The 24,608-nt window shown below is 43.1% G+C and overlaps 1 protein-coding gene across 1 annotated transcript in view; it reads left to right on the top strand.

Moving 5' to 3' along the window:
- Positions 1-2,695: 2,695 nt before the first annotated feature.
- Positions 2,696-24,608, top strand: part of LOC311148336 (sortilin-like) — a 28,031-nt gene continuing 6,118 nt past the window's right edge. Inside the window, exons 1-14 of the mRNA XM_084185270.1 lie at positions 2,696-3,257; positions 10,081-10,140; positions 10,539-10,612; positions 10,725-10,827; positions 11,092-11,253; positions 13,141-13,214; positions 15,342-15,391; positions 16,533-16,660; positions 16,960-17,104; positions 17,217-17,372; positions 18,647-18,856; positions 22,408-22,576; positions 22,858-23,048; positions 23,256-23,445. Coding sequence (XP_084041396.1) covers positions 2,991-3,257; positions 10,081-10,140; positions 10,539-10,612; positions 10,725-10,827; positions 11,092-11,253; positions 13,141-13,214; positions 15,342-15,391; positions 16,533-16,660; positions 16,960-17,104; positions 17,217-17,372; positions 18,647-18,856; positions 22,408-22,576; positions 22,858-23,048; positions 23,256-23,445 — 1,979 coding nt within the window. The 5' untranslated portion in view covers positions 2,696-2,990. The remainder of the gene's footprint in view (positions 3,258-10,080; positions 10,141-10,538; positions 10,613-10,724; positions 10,828-11,091; positions 11,254-13,140; positions 13,215-15,341; positions 15,392-16,532; positions 16,661-16,959; positions 17,105-17,216; positions 17,373-18,646; positions 18,857-22,407; positions 22,577-22,857; positions 23,049-23,255; positions 23,446-24,608) is intronic.

Below are 24,608 nucleotides of genomic sequence, written 5' to 3'. Positions count from 1 at the left end.
TCATGTGGCCAACAGGTCACACAGAGACAGGCTGTTGCACAGTTATCAGGGCATCTTACTTAAAGAGACTATCTGGGTCAAGTTTAAAGGTGCTACATAACTTTTGGTTTTGGTCCACCAACTTCAAACTCCAGTTGCCAAAACAGGTTATTCTGGTCTAAAGAATATTCAAACTGTTTCAGTAAAGCTCATGTTGTTTGTTTACCATGTTTCTGTCCTTCTTTCTCTAGTTCTGAAACTATTGTCACTCAGCAGATGTTAAATAGTGGGCTTGAATATGGTATCAATCAATTTTCAATTTTATTTTATATAGCCCTTCTTACATCAGCTAATATCTCGAAGTGCTGTACAGAAACCCAGCCTAAAACCCCAAACAGCTAGTAATGCAGGTGTAGAAGCACGGTGGCTAGGAAAAACTCCCTAGAAAGGCGAAAACCTAGGAAGAAACCTAGAGAGGAACCAGGCTATGAGGGGTGGCCAGTCCTCTTCTGGCTGTGCCGGGTGGAGATTATAACAGAACCATGCCAAGATGTTCAAAAATGTTCATAAGTGACAAGCATGGTCAAATAATAATCAGGAATAAATCTCAGTTGGCTTTTCATAGCCGATCATTAAGAGTTGAAAACAACAGGTCCAAAATAATCCAAAATAATGTGGGAAATGACACTCAATCTATGGGTGGGAATTGGGTGGATCCTCTCTGGCTGGCATGAAGAGAAAGGAGAAGAAAGTGATTCACCACACCGCTGTTCGAATGTGGCAATGTTTTTGACAACAGGTCACACAGGCTGTTGCAGGGTTATCATCACTGTCATCTAACTCCTCAAAAGAGACTGTGGTTAGGATCAGGTTTACAGAACGGGTCAGGAAGTCAGTCAGGTAGCCAAACAGGTTATTCTGGCCAATGTTGTTTATCTTGACCATTTTGAGTTCCGGAACTGTTGTTGTTTTCACTGCACACATGTTTGTGGGCTTGACAACATGGTATCAAAATGAACAGTACAAAACAATGTGTAAACTCAGACTGAAACTATGGGTGGGGATTGGGTGAATACTAGGTCCACTAACATCAGCTGGCAAGAGTTTTCATTGTCCTGGTTGTTATGTCTCGTGGGTTTCATAACCATGCTTTTATAACAATTAAATAATGATGAGATGGGAGACAGGAATTCAGTTCAACCATTTATATGAATGTGCTCATCTCAACACACACAACTCCCGTGATGCTCTGCGGCACAACTCCAACACACAACAATGGTAGTGTGAATGTCCTCTCTCTTCCTTTCCACCTCCCGTCCTCTCAGTGACTTGTTGTGGAACTATTCCAGGAGTGGAATGTGGCTCAGCATTCTGGAACTCTGAAAGGCTCTAGAATGTCTTCCATCAGGCTCAACGTTCTGCTGCCTGGGAAGTAGACTAGGTGTCGGTGAAGGTCCAGTGGTCGTGGTGGTCACTGAGTTTTAAAAACCGGCTGGCTGGCGAGAGACTCCCTCCAGGCAGTCCTTTATTTTTCTCCAACACCACGTGATCTCCAGTCATGGGTTCCCCCTGGCACTAGGGCTCTACCATCACATGAACACATGAATAAAATCTGTTTCTGACTCACTCCTTCTCGTAAAATGAATTAAATCTAATTTGAGGTTTTGTACGGCGAACAAATTACGCTCTTATGTGAGTTAATTCAGGAACAAACAGGAGAGTATAGTAGGGTCAATTAGGCAAGGTTTAACTTTTGACCTGAATGACCCACCCCTGTTAGCACCTCCATCAATTTAGCCTATGGAATGTTGTAGGTAACAGACGTACGGACGGACAGACCGACGGGCGGGCGAGTGGCCGGACAGACGGACAGACGGACAGACGGACAGACGGACAGACAGGGCAGGCCTGTTTGCTGTTTACTGAGGGTTTATTCAAGCTGAGTATATCTGATAATCTCTGGCCTGGAGCTTGCAGGATCACAACACTTTGCTTGTCCAGATGTTCATCCTCTCTCAGCCTGTCACTCATCATGCTCTAAAGGAAAATGCTCTTTTGATCTGTGGACCAATTAAGAGTTTGATAAGGGGATATGACACAACACTTTTTGTGTGTTGCTGTTGAGAACCTTGGCAATTCATGTAGGCCATGTGACCACTTTCACTTGGTTTGGTTTGGCAACATCAAAGGCAGGGATGTTAACATGTCCTTTTGACTTTTTCCCTTTTTCATTGGCCTTTTCTTAACCATCTTTTTTAATTCATTTATTGATTTATGATTACTACTACCCACTGATCCAACATGATCACCTGATGTCTAAAGAGCCTGTCACAACTAGTCTGGCTATGCCATCACATTAACTAGTTTTCTCATGCTTACTGTTCTCATGTTTTGCATGCTTATAAACATGTATTCCTATTCATGTATATTTTTAATTTGATGATTGTACATATTCGGAATCATACATATTAACAAATATTGATCAAGCTCACCTGAAGGGACAAATCATTCCATAGTAGAATAGCTATCCTACCCTCAACCAAGCTTAACAAGGCTTTGACAGCTACCAGAAGCAGTCGTTTGTGCAGTGGGATGTGCTATTGGGGTCTTAACCAATCAGAAGACTAATTTCCCGTGTCAAACACAGTAAAAGCCAATCACAGTGGGCTGTCTGCAAAGACCTATCCCAATATCAAAAATCATTTACATAATTTGAGGGATCTTTACATTGTGTAATTTCTGGACAAGCAGTTGCACAGTGGACAATTGGACATAATGCATCTCGGCAAATTAATGCGCCTGAATTGTTTTTTAGAAAAGGAGTGTATGACCCGTGGAGAGCGAACAAAGCCGCAGTAGGCTACCACTCGCTGTCAGGACTACTGTTTTTGTTGATGTCATCGGCAGCCGTGTTCCGAACCGGATCGACCGTCAATTTATAGTCAGGATTACTACAATAACAAAATATAGCCTACAATACAAGTAGTTAAGGTTTTTGGCGCACAGTGGATATGGGAGTTCTAACGTACTGTGTTTTACTTTTTCTATTCCAGCATTTGACATCAGCTTATGATTTTAAAGAAGGACAATATAACAATGGACAGTATGAATTTGTGAAAGATCCCAGTTTGAATATCGAAAAGAGATCAGCAGATTTAGAATTAGAACAGTTTGACTCTGAATCATCCGACCACATAAGGAGCAGGAGAAGCGCGGATGAAGGGGACTGTAAAAGTCTCCAGGGATTCGACACCAAATTGACTAACAACACCCACACCGTAAGTTAACCCTTCAGGTCCGGTTAGGTTAGACTTCTCACCGGTATAACAGGCTAATGTTCTGCAGGTGACACGTTACCTCGACAATTATCCTCATAATAAGAAAATGACTTGGGTTTAAACAGTACCGTTAACATGAAACTAACCACATATCATAATCTATTCGCCAGCTTCTTGCATGAGATCAATTTTTCATGTTTCACAGCTCATTCAACTGTAGTCAAGCCAGTTGATACTGACACAAGTAGGCTACTGGAGTTAAAGATTACTTCAAGCCCATACAGAGCAGGATTATGGGTTTAATGTTCAGTTTAGCATCTCTGTAGCTAATTGTTTAAGGGTACCTGTAGTTCATTTATCAAGTTTCATCTTTAGTGAGTTTAGCATACAGTTGCTCTGTAATACAGTGTAGGTATACAATGAGCAATTCAAATGGTGTATCCTTCCCAGGGCATAACTGCATTGAGGCCATTATCTAGCCAGGCTAGTGTATATACACATACGAAATTATTGACACCCTTGATGAACACCCTTTGGCCGTCATTGTAAATAAGAATTTGTTCTTAATTGACTTGCCGTTAAATAAAGGTACAATCAAATACAAATAATGAAGATGAGCAATAATGACTGTATCAAATAAATAATTCAAATACTGAGCTATTGTATGCTCAAATTGTTTTGGAAAATATATTATTTTATACTAATACAAAGAGGAAGGGGAATAGGTTTTGTTTAACAAGTCATATTTTTTTTCGCTCAGAAAGGTAGGGATCAAAATGATTGACACCCCTAAAGATTCTTATAAATAAAGTAGTCAGATTTTGTATTTTGTCCCATATTTCTAGCGCTCAATGACTACATCAAGCTTGTGAAACTACAAACTTGTTGGATACATTTGCAGTTCGTATTTGGTTGTGTTTCAGATTCATTTGTGCCCAATAGCAATGAATGGTAATAATGTATTGTGTCATTTTGGAGTCACTTTTATTAGGGGTTGGTTAGCATGTCTGTAACCTTCTCACTCATCATGATTTACCATTCATTCATGATTATCCGTAATCATGGTAGCATCAACATCAATGTAGAAGTCTTTAGACAAGTTTGTAGAGTCACAAACTTGATGTAGTCATTGCGTGCTAGGAATACGGGACCAAATACTAAACTTTAGGGGTGTCAATAATTTTGACCCCTACCTTTTTGAGAAAATAAATGATTGCTTGTTAAACAAAATATATTTCTCTGAGAAAGATTTTTATTAGTATAAAATAATATAATTTCGACATCGTTTTGAGCGTACAACATAGCTCAGCATTTGAAATGTTTATTTTATACAGTCATTATTGCCCCATCTTTATCAAGGGTGTCAATCATTTCAGATTCCGCTGTATGTGTCTCTCACCTGTTCTCTAATGGTAATGAGTTTGACCTATATTTCCTCATGGGAACGATACTGCCTGTAGTTCATACCTGGCCTGGCCTGCCCTAACTACTTTGTTGTCATGTTCTGCCACAGTGTCTACAGAGGGTCAAATAGCATTCTTTTTCAATAAGGAAATAGGTGAAACCTAGTGTTTGTTCGGCAGTTAGGTGATTCATGGGAACGATGCTACCTGTAGTTCATACTAGGCCTGCCCTAACTACTTTGTTGTCATGTTCTGCCTCAGTGTGTTCGGAGGCCTATGGGTGGTTAAACAGGCAGTCTGGTTTTTCAAGAATTTCTATTGCCTGTGCGTAAAGAGGAAGTGTTTAGTTGTAGGGGACGTGTGTGTGTGTTAGGTTGTTAAGTAATTAGGTTATAAGATACACACATTTCAAACTGTTTCTGCATTTGAGAGCACATTCTAGACATTTAGACTGAACAGTAGTCCCCTGTAGCTCAGTTGGTAGAGCATGGCGCTTGCAACGCCAGGGTTGTGGGTTCGTTTCCCACGGGGGGGGGCCAGTATGAAAAATTTATGCACTCTGGATAAGAGTGTCTGCTAAATGACGTAAATGTAAAACATATACAAATTGGGAGTAGACCTATATTCCTATGTTTTCGACTTGACATTTAGACTATGCATTAGGCCTATACTGTAGGCAGAACTGATGAAAATTGGGAATATGTTATGAAGTTCTTGCCACTGACTGTCTTTCTTAATGATGTTGTCCTCAAACACTGTGCAGTCAGCTCTAACTAAGAGCGATGTTTAATTTCAGATCACCAGATGTCTTTTGGAAGCTGTCTGGTCCGTCTGTCTGGCTGTGTCAACACAGGACAGACAGACCAGTTTAGCAACGTCTTACCCAATGCATCCGCGTTCTACTCAGCTAACAAACAGCATACCCACAGACGCCTCGTTGAGTTAGTTCGTAGTTCCTGATAATATAATTTGGTCCAGTTCTTGATTTTCACTACCCCTGTCCTTCATTTCCTTGTAGCAACAAATTGCATTTAGTATAAACATTTTAGTACCCCCCCCCCCCCACACACACACACACAACACACAGATTGTACAATATTAGGATGCAATATATGCACAGTATATATATATATATATATATATATATATAAGCAAGATTTCAGGCTCTCACAGACCTGTAACTTCTTCTTTAAGAGTCTCCTCTGTCCTCCACTCGTTACCTGTATTAATGGCACCTGTTTTAACTTGTTATCAGTATAAAAGACACCTGTCCACAACCTCAAACAGTCACACTCCAAACTCCACTATGGCCAAGACCAAAGAGCTGTCAAAGGACACCAGAAACAAAATTGTAGACCTGCACCAGGTTGGGAAGACTGAATCTGCAATAGGTAAGCAGCTTGGTTTGAAGAAATCAACTGTGGGAGCAATTATTAGGAAATGGAAGACATACAAGACCACTGATAATCTCCCTCGATCTGGGGCTCCACGCAAGATCTCACCCCATGGGGTCAAAATGATCACAAGAACGGTGAGCAAAAATTCCAAAACCACACGGGGGGACCTAGTGAATGACCTGCAGAGAGCTGGGACCAAAGTAACAAAGCCTACCATCAGTAACACACTACGCCGCCAGGGACTCAAATCCTGCAGTGCGAGACGTGTCCCCCTGCTTAAGCCAGTACATGTCCAGTCCCGTCTGAAGTTTGCTAGAGTGCATTTGGATGATCCAGAAGAGGATTGGGAGAATGTCATATGGTCAGATGAAACCAAAATATAACTTTTTGGTAAAAACTCAACTCGTCGTGTTTGGAGGACAAAGAATGCTGAGTTGCATCCAAAGAACACCATACCTACTGTGAAGCATGGGGGTGGAAACATCATGCTTTGGGGCTGTTTTTCTCAAAGGGACCAGGACGACTGATCCGTGTAAAGGAAAGAATGAATGGGGCCATGTATCGTGAGATTTTGAGTGAAAACCTCCTTCCATCAGCAAGGGCATTGAAGATCAAACGTGGCTGGGTCTTTCAGCATGACAATGATCCCAAACACACCGCCCGGGCAACAAAGGAGTGGCTTCGTAAGAAGCATTTCAAGGTCCTGGAGTGGCCTAGCCAGTCTCCAGATCTCAACCCCATAGAAAATCTTTGGAGGGAGTTGAAAGTCCGTGTTGCCCAGCGACAGCCCCAAAACATCACTGCTCTAGAGGAGATCTGCATGGAGGAATGGGCCAAAATACCAGCAACAGTGTGTGAAAACCTTGTGAAGACATACAGAAAACGTTTGACCTGTGTCATTGCCAACAAAGGGTATATAACAAAGTATTGAGAAACTTTTGTTATTGACCAAATACTTATTTTCCACCATAATTTGCAAATAAATTCATTAAGAATCCTACAATGTGATTTTCTGGATTTTTTTTCTCATTTTTGTCTGTCATAGTTGACGTGTACCTATGATGAAAATTACAGGCCTCTCTCATCTTTTTAAGTGGGAGAACTTGCACAATTGGTGGCTGACTAAATACTTTTTTCCCCCACTGTATATATATATAGGCTACAGTAAGCTACTAAATAACATTTCCAGTGGCACACTGACCCACCTAATGATGAAGATGAAGCCATAGGCTACTCACGGTGATGGCCGATGTACTCCTCGTACTCCTACATCTCAAGATGAGATACTTTGAAAAACAGTGCTGCTGTTAGCTCCAAATTGGGAGTTCCTGAGAAAATACAATTTCTATTGACTCACGCAATTGACCAGTCAATGCCCCTGACTCACGCAATTGACCAGTCACATTAATATGCAGTTTATTTTATAGTATTATTAATCAGTTACCCAATCAGTTACCCAATCAGTTACCGACGTGGGTCTCTGAACCAACCATGAATTGGACTATTTGTCCAAACAATGACCACTTACTGATTATGGGCTTCCCAAAACATAATCAATTAAATCAATGCTGTACGTACAGTATCCTGTTGTCACAGATCTTCTATTTTTCCATAGTTTCTCTGTCCCAGCCAGACGTTGAACCCAGATGCAGGGTTATGGGTAATCTAGAGACTAAATGTGTGTCCCAGATGGTAACCTTTTCCCTATGTAGTGCACTACTTTGCACTAATAGCGCACTACCTTCTCAAAAGCAGTGCACATTATAGTGAATAGGGTGCCATTTTGGACGAACCCTAAAGGCTGAAGAAATAATTCCTAGAGGCTCATTCTAAATTCCCCCATAGGTCCAACCATAGATTGTATATATAGTGAACAAAAATATACAGTTGAAGTCGGAAGTTTACATACACCTTAGCCAAATACATTTAAACTCAGTTTTTCACAATTCCTGACATTTAATCCTAGTAAAAATTCCCTGTCTCAGGTCAGTTAGGATCACCACTTTATTTTAAGAATGTGAAATGTCAGAATAATAGTAGAGAGAATGATTTCTTTCAGCTTTTATTTCTTTCATCACATTCCCAGTGGGTCAGAAGTTTACATACTCAATTAGTATTTGGTAGCATTGCCTTTAAATTGTTTAATTGTTTATTGTTTAAGCTTCCCACAATAAGATGGGTGAATTTTGGCCCATTCCTCCTGACAGAGCTGGTGTAACTGAGTCAGGTTTGTAGGCCTCCTTGCTCGCACACGCTTTTTCAGTTCTGTCCACACATTTTCTATAGGATTGAGGACAGGGCTTTGTGATGGCCACTCCAATACCTTGACTTTGTTGTCCTTAAGCCATTTTGGCACAACTCTGGAAGTATGCTTGGGTCATTGTCCATTTGGAAGACCCATTTGCGACCAAGCTTTAACTTCCTGACTGACGTCTTGAGATGTTGCTTCAATATATCCACATCATTTTCCTTCCTCATGATGCCATCTATTTTGTGAAGTGCACCAGTCCCTCCTGCAGCAAAGCACCCCCACAGCATGACGCTGCCACCCCCGTGCTTCACGGTTGGGATGGTGTTCTTCGGCTTGCAAGCGACCCCCTTTTTCCTCCAAACATAACGATGGTCATTATGGCCAAACAGTTCTATTTTTGTTTCATCAGACCAGAGGACATTTCTCCAAAAAGTACGATCTTTGTCCCCATGTGCAGTTGCAAACCATAGTCTGGCTTTTTTATGGCCTTCTTGGAGCAGTGGCTTCTTCCTTGCTGAGCGGCCTTTCAGGTTATGTCGATATAGGACTCGTTTTACTGTAGATACTTTTGTACTGTTTCCTCCAGCATCTTCACAAGGTCCTTTGCTGTTGTTCTGGAATTGATTTGCACTTTTCGCACCAAAGTACGTTCATCTCTAGGAGACAGAACACGTCTCCTTCATGAGCGGTATGACGGCTGCGTGGTCCCATGGTATTTATACTTGCGTACTATTGTTTGTACAGATGAACGTGGTACCTTCAGGCGTTTGGAAATTGCTCCCAAGGATGAACCAGACTTGTGGAGGTCTACACATTTTTTTCTGAGGTCTTGGCTGATTTCTTTTCATTTTCCCATGATGTCAAGCAAAGAGGCACTGAGTTTGAAGGTAGGCCTTGAAATACATCCACAGGTACACCTCCAATTGACTCAAATGATGTCAATTAGCCTATCAGAAGCTTCTAAAGCCATGACATCATTTTCTGGAATTTTCCAAGCTGTTTAAAGGCACAGTCAACATAGTGTATGTAAACCTCTGACCCACTGGAATTGTGATACAGTGAATTATAAGTGAAATAATCTGTCTGTAAAGAATTGTTGGATAAATTACTTGTGTCATGCACAAAGTAGATGTCCTAACCGACTTGCCAAAACTATAGTTTGTTAACAAGAAATTTGTGGAGTGGTTGAAAAATGAGTTTTAATGACTCCAACCTAAGTGTATGTAAACTTCCGACTTCAACTGTATGTCTCTTCTTTTTCGAGAAGGTTTGACAGTTGATTGACAGTTGGGACTGGTTGTACTAGTGCAGCCTCCGACTGTGAGGGCGTTTGGTCTGAAGCCTATGCTACTGGTCGGCATGCCAAGGATTAGGGGTATTTGATTGTGTACTCTTGAACACTTCTCTTTCTACATGTAATGTTTTGTAATACTTAGAGATTTGGAGAGGGAGAGGCATGGTACAGCATTAGGTTAACGGCTGGGTGAACACATCCTACTGGAGAGTTATCGCTAGGTATATGGAAGCTTTTTAAAATCAGATGAGGGGTATTCCTTTATTGCATTATACTTTATTACTACATGAGGCCTACATTATCAGACCCACTGCTGCTAATATTAAAGATCATGTATGACTAAAACGATTTCTGGATTACTCACACTCCATGACTAATGTGATGCTTGCCTTTATAAATGATGTTGTGATGGATTTCAGTCTGTGAACAATAAACAACATGACTGCAAATATTCCTATTTGCTCTCTTTTCTTGTCAGTACTCCTTCAATGACCTGAGTGGGTCCGTGTCACTGGCCTGGGTCGGAGACGCCACTGGGGTGAGTTTTACTATTCCATGTTCCATTCTGTCCCAATTACGTACTGATATAACTAAATGATCGGTATGTCAAACCAGGGTCTCAAACTTATAGATGGAATACAGGTGTTCTATACTAGTCCTTATAGGTGTTCTATACTAGTCCTTATAGGTGTTCTAGACTAGTCCCTATAGGTGTTCTAAACTAGTCCTTATAGGTGTTCTATACTAGTCCTTATAGGTGTTATAGACTAGTCCTTATAGGTGTTCTAGACTAGTCCTTATAGGTGTTCTAGACTAGTCCTTATAGGTGTTCTATACTAGTCCTTATAGGTGTTCTATACTAGTCCTTATAGGTGTTCTAGACTAGTCCTTATAGGTGTTCTAGACTAGTCCTTAAACTGGACTTGTTCTGTACAGGTCATCCTGGCTTTGACAACATTCCAAGTTCCATTCTTCATGTTGAGATTCGGCCAGTCCAAACTCTACCGAAGGTAAGAGTAGACTGATTCATCACCAGTTGTGTCAAATAATTTCTGTGGTAAAATAAAGCCAGATATTATTTGAGCTGACGAGTGGTTGAATATTAAAAGTGTGCTTTCTCAGTGAGAACTATGGGAAGTCGTTCCAGGACGTCACAAAACTCATCAACAACACTTTCATCAGGACAGAGTTCGGCATCGCCATCGGACCAGAGAACTCTGGGAAGGTAAGACGTGTTTTTAAAACCTGTGAACAATCTTACGTGTTCATGGCATGTTCTAGAAGAAACGTTTCTGAAAATAATGGCAACACTTTACTGAAAGACTGCAGGAATAACTTTGTTAGTTTTATAAGCATGTATGAACCTTTACTGTCTTGTATTAAGGCTTATAATATGTTATGTCTCCATATGTATCAAAAGACGTGATGTTGCAGACCACTGTTCAAGGGGACATATCATCATTTGGTTTGCCTGTCCTGCTCCTCCCAGGTGATCCTGACAGGTGATGTGTCTGGCAGCCTGGGCTCTCGTATCTTTCTCTCCAGAGACTTTGGGAAGAGCTTTGAGCAGCAGGACCTTCCCTTCAACCCCCTGATGCAGATCATGTACAACCCCAGAGACGCCAACGTTCTCCTGGTTATCAGCAACACTGTGAGTCGGGGGTCAAGGGGCGTGTGCGTGCGCGTGCGCGTGCGCGCGTATGGAGGGTGAGGAGTACTACAAAGTATTCTTACTTCTCCTAACACCCAGACCCATCAGCACACTTAACTTATCAATACTTTTACAACACCAGTGGTCTAGGCAGCCTCATCATGTACCTCTCAGGGTTGATAAGAGCTGTTCAGACCCTCTCTATCTAAATCACTTTATGGTCTCTCATTAGTAGGTCTGTTAACCCTTTACACTCGTGGGAATTTACCTATATGGATAGGGCTAAATTGAAAGGTTTCTTACAAAAGAAATATGAAAATGCATAAGCATGGTAGCAATTGAAAAGGAACAGTTTGGAGATTATGGGAAAATGATTAGACCAAAGTTAAGGAGGTCCCACGTAGCTCAGTTGGTAGAGCATGGCGCTTGCAACGCCAGGGTTGTGGGTTCGATTCCCACGGGGGGCCAGTATGAAAATGTATGCACTCACTAACTGTAAGTCGCTCTGGATAAGAGCGTCTGCTAAATGACTAAAATGTAAAATGTAAGGACACTACAGTTTACCTGGCACAAGACTGAATCCAAACATTACACTGTTGACTTTATGTGCATTTTACATTTACTGTACTTTTACCCCGCATTTGTTGATAACGAAAAACAGAAAATGCTCTGGATACATTCAGTAACATGATAAGAATATTCCTGGAAAATGTGGGGTAGGTGCAACATAAGACAAAAAAAATGACAAAGGTTTGAGTGAGAGGACTAACTGGTGTCTCCAATTGGCCACACACCTCTACAAAGTGTGCACAGTTCGTAAGCAATTTCAATGCACTTTTATGACTCAAAGAAGAGTCTTCAACTATAAGGTGATTTTTTTTTTAGCTCTCCTAGCTGTGATGTTGAGGAACTACAGCAAGCAGACTTGTAGTTGTTTAGTTTGGAACACATACCTGCTTCCCGCCATCACACAATTACTGTCGTTGTTTACGCAATCCAAAAACGGACCATTATAAATCATAATCTGGGTCAGGTGGTCATGATTTGAAAGCTTGTTCTATTGCAAACATGACTAGCTAAGTTATAAAATATGATCTTATAGTGTTAGGCTTTCACAAGGCAATTCAGAGAAACAGATCATAATTTTGGTGCGTATAGAAAGGAATCATGAGTGCATTCAGGTGTGTGACACTGTGAATAAACACACAGGCTCATTCTGTTCAGAACAACCCAGGGTACGACGCCATGTCATCTTGGAACTGTACATCAGACACAGGCTCATTCTGTTCAGAACAACCCAGGGTACGACGCCATCATCAAACACAGTGATCATAAACGTTGACACTGTATGTGACATGAGTTTTATGATTTGGAAACGGGAAGTGCACATTTGGACTCACGGGTGTTCGGCTTGCTTGTATGATATTAAAGCAGTATTTATTATAATCCTCAACGTCTCATCTTTCAAAATACATAGAGTCCTCTTCATTTACAGCATTTCCCCAACTCAGACATCAAAACATTTAGCAAAAGTTTCCCAATTACCGGAAGGGATGGGGCCAACTTCTTGTTGCGAGCGTTGCTCAAGTTCAGAATGGCTGTCAGTCAAAACCCATGCGGCACTGTGAAGCACAGAGCCAGAGCTCTGACGTCATGTATAGCATGTTACTGTTCAGACACTACGTTCCAATTTAGGAGCTGATTAGTGCCCAAATCTTAAATTTTCAACCCGTACACAGGTACTAGTGTAGAGGGCTTTTATGTGTCAGGTGGAGAGTAAATCTGTGGGAATCAAAACAAAACTAGAGAGAACATTATTGGGGCCATATCTTTTGTTGTGTATATGGCAATTTATGTATTTTTAATACTCTTGTAAACCCTTTACAGAACGAGCTCTGGCTGTCAGAGGACTTTGGAGAGAACTGGAGGAAGATCCATGACATGGTGTGTCTGGTCAAATGGTAAGAGACATGATACAAGATATAGGAATAGAGTTAGCAGAAGACCCCGTCCTTACATGGCTGCCACAGGGTAAGAGTTAGGATCTATTAGCAGGCAGTTATCCCATTGCTCATGGTCTGTTTGAGTTCCTATAATGAGCACTGTTGTTATGTAGACTGTACTGGATGTTCATTCCCTCTATAACTGCAGCTCAGTCCCTGTGGTTGATTTGGTGGAATTATATTTGCTTGACCTCTTCTCCGTCGGGCAGCTAGCCGATTAGTTTTAGATGTAGTATGTTGAATAAACCCATAGAGTTAGAATACTAGAATGGACATGAACCTTCTTATGATGGTCCAAAGGTCAGACATGTTGGTCAAGGAGTTGGTCAACCATTGTTTGCCAGTGCTGTGATAAGATATTGTTTCAAACAATGTTTGTGAAGAATGTATCTGCACTGTAGGTGTTAGCTAGCTAGCCAGCCAGTTTTAGAGGAATGATTCCATAAATGTTTCAAATTAACTGCCAATACGCCAACATTCCATTCTAACAATGCAGTCAATCCACAGCCACACACTGGCTGAAATCAGTTGATGATAGGACTTAGGCCAGCAATAAGCCTATTGGTTAGAGAGTTGGGCCCGCTAGTTTGAATACCTGGGTCGACAAGGTGAAATATCCGTCGGTGTGCCCTTGTTTTGCTCCAGGGGCGCTGTACTATTATGGCTGACCCTGTAAAACAACACACTTCACTGCACCTATCCTGTGTTTTTTTTTACAAGTTGTAAAAGCAACAAGTACTGATATTGTATCATATAATAGCACTCACAGCTTTCCAAGAAAACCAAATCTGAGACATTTATGGTCTGTTAACATATATTTTAGAGGCTATTTATACAGATGTATAAAATCCATATAAACTGTATTTGTAATTATATGACAATATTTTAGGTTGACAATAATTCTATTGCACTTTCTGATATATCACACTTTTTAATGTCCTGCATAAGTAAAAGCAGGAAATGCATCACCTCTGCCTCTACTGCCATTCATTCCAATTAAGACTGGGTTTGGATTTCTCCCTGACCAAGATGGCTGCCATTTTCACCCAGTTATGGTACTTTGAGGGTTTAGTCCCTCTAGTAATTTAATAGGATCTCTATGACTAGACCTCTCAGCTAGCTGATTAGTTGTAGACGTATGTTGAATAAACATACTAAATAAACATCCAATACGGCCCCCACTGCTATCAGGGCACCATACACACAGTAACACACTGTAAAACACAGTAAAACACTATAAAACACACTGTAAAACTCACTGTAAAACACAGTAACACAAAGTAAAACACACTGTAAAACACACTGTAAACATCCAATACTGCCCCCACTGATAGCAGAGGGCACCATACACACTGTAAAACACACTGTAAAACACACTATAAAACACACTGTAAAACACACTGTAAAACACACTGTAAAACACACTGTAAAACACACTGTAAAACACACTGTAAAAGCAGGCAGTAAACAGGAATTGCAGTTGTGTTAGTTAGTGTTTGACTAGGTGTTCTGAGCCAAGCCCACAGAAGCTGTAGTTTTGTGTAGAGTTATTTCCTGGATCTGCCTGCATTGTGATGAAAGGGCGTCAGTAGTTACTGTGAGCGTTTGTTTACCCTCGCTGGTTCGCTTTCTAATGCTGCGACACCCAGACACACACACACACACACACACAGCGATATCACACCACCCAGCCTCTCCTCCCAGTCCCTACAGACCTAACCTTGATAGGAGTACAGGAATATAGTTCAAACTTAACTAGGGCATGACAAGAGTTTCTGAAGACAAACACAACAGAACATTTGGAGCAAAGTACATATTTGAGAAGGGCATGAATGTGGCAGGGAGCGTGTGATAAACTGTAACCAAGACGATAAAGCATGTCACCAAGGTCCTTTTTAGGACTGCGGGAACAACTATTGTTTGTCTCTACAGCCTGTCTCAAATTCTATCATCACCAGTGTGTCCCAAAGTATATCAGTCCAGTATACATTGAAAACAGTGACCTTGGTGCTGTACTAGCAACTAAACATGTTTTACAAAGGCTAGTAATGTGTGGTGACAGCTAGTCTTCTTCTCTGTTTCCAGGGGGATGAACAGGAACATATTCTTCACCTCCAACCTCAATGGATCCTGCAGTGAGTGACACTGACACCCATTCAAATAGCTAATAAACTCCAGAATTACTTTATAGTCTCCATAGTCTCTATAGTCTCTATAGTCTTTATAGTCTCTATAGTCTTTATAGTCTCTATAGTCTTTATAGTCTCTATAGTCTCTATAGTCTTTATAGTCTCTATAGTCTTTATAGTCTCTATAGTCTCTATAGTCTCTATAGTCTCTATAGTCTCTATAGTCTCTATAGTCTATATAGTCTTTATAGTCTCTATAGTCTTTATAGTCTCTATAGTCTCTATAGTCTTTATAGTCTCTATAGTCTTTATAGTCTCTATAGTCTCTATAGTCTCTATAGTCTCTATAGTCTATATAGTCTTTATAGTCTCTATAGTCTTTATAGTCTCTATAGTCTTTATAGTCTCTAGTCTCTATAGTCTCTATAGTCTCTATAGTCTCTATAGTCTCTATAGTCTTTATAGTCTCTATAGTCTTTATAGTCTCTATAGTCTTTATAGTCTTTATAGTCTCTATAGTCTCTATAGTCTCTATAGTCTTTATAGTCTCTATAGTCTCTATAGTCTTTATAGTCTCTATAGTCTCTATAGTCTCTATAGTCTCTATAGTCTCTATAGTCTCTATAGTCTCTATAGTCTCTATAGTCTTTATAGTCTCTCTAGTCTCTATAGTCTCTATAGTCTCTATAGTCTCTATAGTCTCTATAGTCTTTATAGTCTCTATAGTCTCTATAGTCTCTATAGTCTCTATAGTCTCTATAGTCTCTATAGTCTCTATAGTCTCTATAGTCTTTATAGTCTTTATAGTCTCTATAGACTCTAGTCTCTATAGTCTTTATAGTCTCTATAGTCTCTATAGTCTATATAGTCTATATAGTCTTTATAGTCTCTATAGTCTTTATAGTCTTTATAGTCTCTATAGTCTCTAGTCTCTATAGTCTTTATAGTCTCTATAGTCTTTATAGTCTCTGTAGTCTCTATAGTCTCTATAGTCTCTATAGTCTTTATAGTCTCTATAGTCTCTATAGTCTCTCGTGACAGATTACCATAAATAGTTCATGTGTAATTTGGTTCTGGATTCCAAGATGAATAACTTGATATCTAACTTTAAGACTAGATAAGGAGAACATCTGTCTCACCTTCTCAGATGACAGGGGGATGCTGGACTTGAGGAGGACAACGGATTATGGGAAGACCATAAAGACCGTTGCCACTAAGATCTTCTCTTTCGGCCTGGGGGGAAAGTTTCTGTTCGCCTCTGTTATGACTGGAACTGTAAGTATGAGGAACTTTGTGTGTGTGTGGTCTACTTGTTTGCTTGTGTGTGTTGGTTAGTTTGCATAATATTTGTGTTCCTGCTTTGAATGTGAGCTTGTTCTCTAAGCCTAATGCCCCCCCCCCCCCCCCCCCTCTCTCTGTGTTTCTCTCTCTCTGTTTTTCTCTCTCTGTTTCTCTCTCTGTTTTTCTCTCTCTGTTTCTCTCTCTCTCTCTGTTTTTCTCTCTCTGTTTCTCTCTCTGTTTTTCTCTCTCTGTTTCTCTCTCTCTCACTCTGTTTTTCTCCCTCCCTCCCCCAGGGCACTCTGAGGATTATCCATGTGTCGACTAACCAGGGGGAGGAGTGGAACATGGCTCAGCTGCCTCCGGTTGGCCACGAGGAGTTCTATTCCATCCTGGCAGCCAATGAGGACATGGTGTTCATGCACGTGGACGAACCAGGAGGTCAGTCAATAGCCAATACTGTGTTCTTTCTTTCTTGTCTTATTTCCACACGGTGTCTCACTAAATAACCATGTTGGAGAGAACCCTAACAGGACAAATGTTCTCTCCCCAGACACAGGCTTTGGCACCATCTACGTTTCAGATGACAGGGGGACAGTGTATTCTAAGTCTCTGGAGCGTCACCTCTACACCACCACAGGGGGCGACACTGACTTCACCAACGTTACCTCTCTACGAGGAGTCTTCATCACTAGTGTACTGGCAGAGGGTAGGGACCGCACGCACGCACACACACACACACACACACACACACACACACACACACACACACACACACCACACCACACCACACCACACCACACACACACACACACACCACACACACACACACACACCACACACACACACACCACACACACACACACCACACACACACCACACACACACACACACACACACACACACACACACACACACACACCTGCTTTAAATGCCCCAACAGTTAGAGCAGCTCTGAGGGAGTTCCAAAGACTCCTGTTTCCGCAGACTACAGTGTATTATGCCATAACAGTCATGAGGCCCAGGATGTATGACTTTCATTAGCTGTTCAGTGTGAGATCAGCTGCAGGTCTACAACAGTTCAGAATGACCAGTAGAGCCATATACAGTGGATTATATGTACACTCCCCTACATATTTATATGGACCGTGAAGCTACATCGTTTTGGCTCTTTACGCCAGCATTTGGGATTTGTTTCATATGAGGCGACAGTACAGAATGGCACCTTTTATTTGAGGGTATTTTCATGCATATCTGTTTTACTGTTTAGAAATGAAAGCACTTTATGTATCTAGTCCCCCCCCCCCATTTGAAGATGTCATAAGTATTAGGACATATTCACTTATATGTGTATTAATGTAGTCAAAACTTTAGTATTTGGTCCCATTTTCCTAGCACGCAATGACTACATATGTGCCCAATAGAAATTAATGGTAAATAATGTATTGTGTCATTTTGGAGTCACTTCTATTGTAAATTAGAATAAAATATGTTTCTGAACACTTCTACATTAAAGTGGATGCTACCATGATTACGGATAATCATTGGGAATAATGATGAGTGAGAAAGTTACAGGGGTACAAAGATCATACCCCCAAGACATGCTAACTTCTCACTATTACCAATAACAGGGGAGTATAGCATTTCTTGGGAGGGTATGAGCTTTGTTCCTACTTTTTTTTCCTACCTTTATTTAACCAGGTAAGCCAGTTGAGAAGAAGTTCTCATTTACAACTGCGACCTGGCCAAGATAAAGCAATTAATACACTATACTTTAAGTGAATTTGTCCAAATACTTATTGAAATGGGGGGACTAGATACATAAAGTGCTTTCCTTTCTGTACTGTCGCCACATATGAAATATTTTATCTAAAATCCAAAATGCTGGAGTATAGAGACAAATAAAACATTTAAAAAAAAATAGCTTCACTGTCCAAATAAATACGTAGAGGAGTGTAAATGTCTCTTTTTGTTGTTGTCCAGACGGCTCGGTGCAGTCCGTGGTATCCTTCGACCAGGGAGGGGAATGGGTGCCCCTGCAGAAGCCTGACAACACCAAGTGTGACTCCACAGCTAAAGACCCCGACAAGTGCAGTCTCCACATCCACGCAGCTTACAGCACGGCTATGAAGCTGAACGTCCCCATGCTGCCTCTCAGTGAACCAAACGCTGTAGGACTCATCATGGCTCACGGTAAATCACACACGCAGGCATGCAAGCGCGCACACACACACACACACACACACACACACACACACACACACACACACACACACACACACACACACACACACACACACATCTCATTCTCCTACATCTCCTTCTCCACATTAACCTGTTCATGACTGTGTCCATTTGACTAAGCAAAAAGGCCAGGCCATTGTGCTGGAGTCTGATCGAGCGCTAACACTCGGGGTTCCAGCCTCAACTCTGCCACTAATCCGTGGCCCTCTCCCATATGTATCTCCTGACCTCCCATATGTATCTCCTGACCTCCCATATGTATCTCCTGACCTCCCATATGTATCTCCTGACCTCCCATATGTATCTCCTGACCTCCCATATGTATCTCCTGACCTCCCATATGTATCTCCTGACCTCCCATATGTATCTCCTGACCTCCCATATGTATCTCCTGACCTCCCATATGTATCTCCTGACCTCCCATATGTATCTCCTGACCTCCCATATGTATCTCCTGACCTCCCATATGTATCTCCTGACCTCCCATATGTATCTCCTGACCTCCCATATGTATCTCCTGACCTCCCATATGTATCTCCTGACCTCCCATATGTATCTCCTGACCTCCCATATGTATCTCCTGACCTCCCATATGTATCTCCTGACCTCCCATATGTATCTCCTGACCTCCCATATGTATCTCCTGACCTCCCATATGTATCTCCTGACCTCCCATATGTATCTCCTGACCTCTGAACCCTGACCTCTGACTCCCACCCCCAGGGATTGTGGGCGATTCTATCCCTGTGATAATACCCAATGTATTTTGGTCATTCAGCAGACGCTCTTACCCAGAGCGACTTACAGTCAGTGAATTCAACTAAAAGGTAGATAAAGAACCACATAGTCATTGCAGGTAAAGCAGTTATCAGTTAAATCAGTGCTAGTAAGAAAATAAGAGTGTGAGTGTCTTATTAAATACCGGTACGTATAGTTATTTCTACTTTGACAAGTTGCTGCATGACAGAAATCAGATATGGCATTATCCAAAGCGACTTAGTCATGCTTGCATACATTTTTTATGCATGGGTCGGCTCATCCTCAGAGAGCCCTGATACAGCCCTGTGGAGGCAGAGGAGGGGCTGATACAGCCCTGTGGAGGCAGAGGAGGGGCTGATACAGCCCTGTGGAGGCAGAGGGGGGGCTGATACAGCCCTGTGGAGGCAGAGGACGGGCTGATACAGCCCTGTGGAGGCAGAGGGGGGGCTGATACAGCCCTGTGGAGGCAGAGGACGGGCTGATACAGCCCTGTGGAGGCCGAGGACGGGCTGATACAGCCCTGTGGAGGCAGAGGAGGGGCTAATACAGCCCTGTGGAGGCAGAGGAGGGGCTGATACAGCCCTGTGGAGGCAGAGGGGGGGCTGATACAGCCCTGTGGAGGCAGAGGGGGGTGGAGGCAGAGGAGGGGCTGATACAGCCCTGTGGAGGCAGAGGAGGGGCTGATACAGCCCTGTGGAGGCAGAGGGGGGGCTGATACAGCCCTGTGGAGGCAGAGGGGGGGCTGATACAGCCCTGTGGAGGCAGAGGAGGGGCTGCACAAACCCAGTGATCACATTAATGGACAAACCAATGGAATGTGAGAAGTACTGCGCTTCAACATGATTGAGGACGATGGACAAAGAAATCCTTAAAACTCACCAAAATATTCACCAGGATAATCTAAAGGATCTTGAACGCCCTCATCTTCATGTTGTTTGTCCCCTCCCTCTCCCCTTCCCCCGGCCCGGGCTGTTTCAGAACCCTGAGAACTGAGAGGCAGCAGAACATCACAGACATCAGGAGGCGGTACAGAACCAAGCAGAACATCACAGACATCAGGAGGCGGTACAGAACCAAGCAGAACATCACAGACATCAGGAGGCGGTACAGAACCAAATAAGCAGAGTTGTAGACATGTAGACAGTCCAATCAGAAGCACACCGAACAAACCGGACCCCCCAGAACTATCAGCCAGGCACCACCACAACAGCTCACCCAATCAGAAGCACACCGAACAAACCGGCCCCCCAGAACTATCAGCCAGGCACCACCACAACAGCTCACCCAATCAGAAGCACACCGAACAAACCGGCCCCCAGAACTATCAGCCAGGCACCACCACAACAGCTCACCCTGTGTGTCTGGGGGTTTTGCACTCCACACAGATGCATCTCTGAAACAGGGGTCGACCAGTGAACAAGAGACCCCATACCAAATGCGGCAAGACGTGAGACTGTGTAGTTGTTTTGATGTGTATGCTGACAACGAAGAAGACAGAAGACAGGTAGAAGTGGACCTCGGACACGGCCAGGTTGAGAGAGAAGGCCATCGTCCCTCCCACTCCAGTCACTATCAGCCACAGGACGTAGCCATTGGTGGGAACCCTCAGGATGAGATTGATTGCGCAGGAAGCAGTGTTGATGAAAATGCATTGTGCATAAAGGTCAGCTACTGAAGTTCTGTTTGTCTCTGAGATGTTCATGTCTTCACCTTCTGGACTGGTGAGCGGGCTTCAATATGCTTCTACAATGATAAAGAGTTGTTACTAGGATTGTTCCTGTTGCAATGGCACGGTAAAACATTAATCAATCAAAGGAATCAAGATTGGGGTCAATTCCATTTCTACTCAGTCAATTTAGGAAATCAATCAATATTAGCAGCACAAAATGATATGTTATCCAATTAACTCACTTCATCTTATTCAACACATCTGAATCATCTAAATTCTACAAAACTAACATTTTACCGCATTGTTTCTTACATTAGAGACAATGTCAGTGATAAAAGGTACACACCTGAATGGATGGAGTTCTCCTCTGGTCTGGAAAGTGTAGAGGCGACGTTACATAGACAAGCTGAAGCTGGAGTGCTGCAAACATTCATACACACACACACACACGGCCTTGTCTTTACATTGATTGACCACATCTGACATGAAAATGTTGACGTGCAAAATGTAATCTATATCACACCACTATATGCCATGTAGTGTGCTATGGATGTGTCTTGGATAGGGCTGGGAGTTTTTCCTGCCAGGTCAAATGGTGCTGAAGGTTTACCATATAATGTTATTTAAAGGGTCAGTCTGGGTTTGGTTCATCCATTTTTTTTTTTTACTTAAACCAATGATATACTGTATAGCCATTGATTCTTGAAGAATATAACTTATAAATGCCTCGTGGGCATAGACGGGCTACACCTGGCTGTCTATTTTACTTGACCTCTGACCTCTAACCTTTCCACTCTGACCCTTAACCCTCAGGGAGTGTGGGCGATGCCATCGCTGTGATGAAGCCTGATGTATTTGTGTCCGATGACGGGGGCTACACCTTGCTGTCTATTTATTTGACCTCTGACCCCTAACCTCTCCACTCTGACCCTTAACCCTCAGGGAGTGTGGGCGATGCCATCTCTGTGATGAAGCCTGATGTATTCGTGTCAGATGACGGGGGGCTACACCTTGCTGTCTATTTATTTGACCTCTGACCTCTAACCTCTCCACTCTGACCCTTAACCCTCAGGGAGTGTGGGCGATGCCATCGCTGTGATGAAGCCTGATGTATTCGTGTCCGATGACGGGGGCTACACCTGGCTCCAGGCCCTGAAGGGACCTCACCACTATGCCATCCTGGACTCTGGTGGACTACTGGTGGCTGTGGAGCACTCTGCTCAGCCCATCAAAGACATCAAGTACGTCTGTGTGTCAAAAGTAGTGTACTATATAGGGAATAGGCCAGGGTGTCGTTTCAGACACGTATTCAGAGGGCGAGGCGATGCTGGTAGCCTGGATCCCAGTCTCAGGCTATTCTGCTGTAAGACATACTGGTATCCAGGCTAGAATGCAGAGGCCTCAAAAAACCTAAAGAAAGAAACCACTAAAACATCTGATAGGGCTTCTATAGGGAACCACGTTACGATAAAACACCTTATGGCAATTGTGCTGACGTAGGATATGTGTTCTTTTCTGTCAGGTTTTCCACAGACGAGGGCCAGTGCTGGCACCTTCACCAGTTCACTAGCGATCCCATCCACTTCACAGGGCTAGCGTCGGAGCCGGGGGCGAGGTCCATGAACGTCAGTGTCTGGGGCTACAGAGACTCTCTGCTCAGTCAGTACTGGGTATCAGTCACCATCGACTTCAGAGAGCTGCTCACTAGAGACTGTGAGTACCAGGAGATACAATTAAAACACTTCACACTACTTAGCCAACCCGAGCTGCACTGGACTGACCCTGTTACGCATCCACGAAACCAGTCTAAAGGAAACTGATGTGATATAGATGGGACCGACTGGGGTTCAAACCCGGTTCTCTTAAACCTCAAAGAACTGTGTTAGCCTGCTGAGCTAAAGTCTCATGTCTGTTTCTCAGGTGAGGACCAGGACTACGTGCAGTGGCTGGCACACTCTGATGACATCAGCGACCCTAACGACGGCTGTATGATGGGTTATAAGGAGAAGTTCCTGCGTCTGAGGAAGGCCTCCGTCTGCTGGAACGGACGGGACTATGAGGTCAACAAGCAACCCAGCCCCTGCCCCTGCACTCTGGATGACTTCCTCTGGTCAGTGGTTCAATGACTTAAACTGTTGTTTGGAAACTGTAAAGCCATAAGCATATTGCAGTTGTGTATTGTAAGGGAGAATAGATTAGACTAGATTACCTTCATTTATTTTGTTCAGGTCAGCACATCAGAAACATACAAACAATTTACAATATTGGGGGTTGTCTGTTGTCTGTGCACTGCGTTACATGTGGAGGATGAACGTCACTAACTGTACTGCTATGTCTGTCTGTCTCTGTCCCTCTGTCTCTGTCCCTCCCTGTCTGTCTGTCTGTCTCTGTCCCTCTGTCTCTGTCCCTCCCTTTCTGTCTGTCTCTGTCCCTTTCCTGTCTGTCTGTCTCTGTCCCTCTGTCTCTGTCTCTCCCTTTCTGTCTGTCTCTGTCCCTTTCCTGTCTGTCTGTCTCTGTCCCTCTGTCTCTGTCCCTCCCTGTCTGTCTGTCTCTGTCTCTCTGTCTCTGTCCCTCCCTTTCTGTCTGTCTCTGTCCCTTTCCTGTCTGTCTGTCTCTGTCCCTCTGTCTCTGTCTCTCCCTTTCTGTCTGTCTCTGTCCCTTTCCTGTCTGTCTGTCTCTGTCCCTCTGTCTCTGTCTCTCCCTTTCTGTCTGTCTCTGTCCCTTTCCTGTCTGTCTGTCTGTCTCTGTCCCTCTGTCTCTGTCACTTTCCTGTCTGTCTGTCTCTGTCCCTCCCTGTCCCTCTGTCTGTCTCCGTCCCTCCCTGTCTATATCCCTCCCTCCCTCCCTCCCTGTCTGTCTGCCTGTCTTTCTTTCTGTCCCTCTGTCGCTGTCCCTCCCTGTCTGTCTGTCTCTGTCCCTCCCTGTCCGTCCCTGTCTGTCTGTCTGTCTCTGTCTGTCTCTGTCTGTCCCTGTTTGTCTGTCTGTCTGTCCCTGTCTGTCTGTCTCTGTCTGTCTCTTTCTGTCTCTGTCTGTCTCTTTCTGTCTCTTTCTGTCCCTGTCTGTCTCTGTCCCTCTGTCTCTCCCTGTCTGTCTGTCTGTCTGTCTCTGTTCCTCCCTTCCTGTCTGTCTCTCTCTGTCCCTCTGTCTCTGTTCCTCCCTTCCTGTCTGTCTGTCTCTGTCCCTCCCTGTCTGTCCCTGTCTGTCTGTCTCTGTCCCTCCCTGTCTGTCCCTGTCTGTCTGTCTCTGTCCCTCCCTGTCTGTCCCTGTCTCTGT

Source organism: Coregonus lavaretus (assembly GCF_964263955.1).
Source record: "Coregonus lavaretus genome assembly, chromosome: 20".
NCBI lineage: Eukaryota > Metazoa > Chordata > Actinopteri > Salmoniformes > Salmonidae > Coregonus > Coregonus lavaretus.
This window is presented reverse-complemented; position numbering and strand designations above follow the sequence as displayed.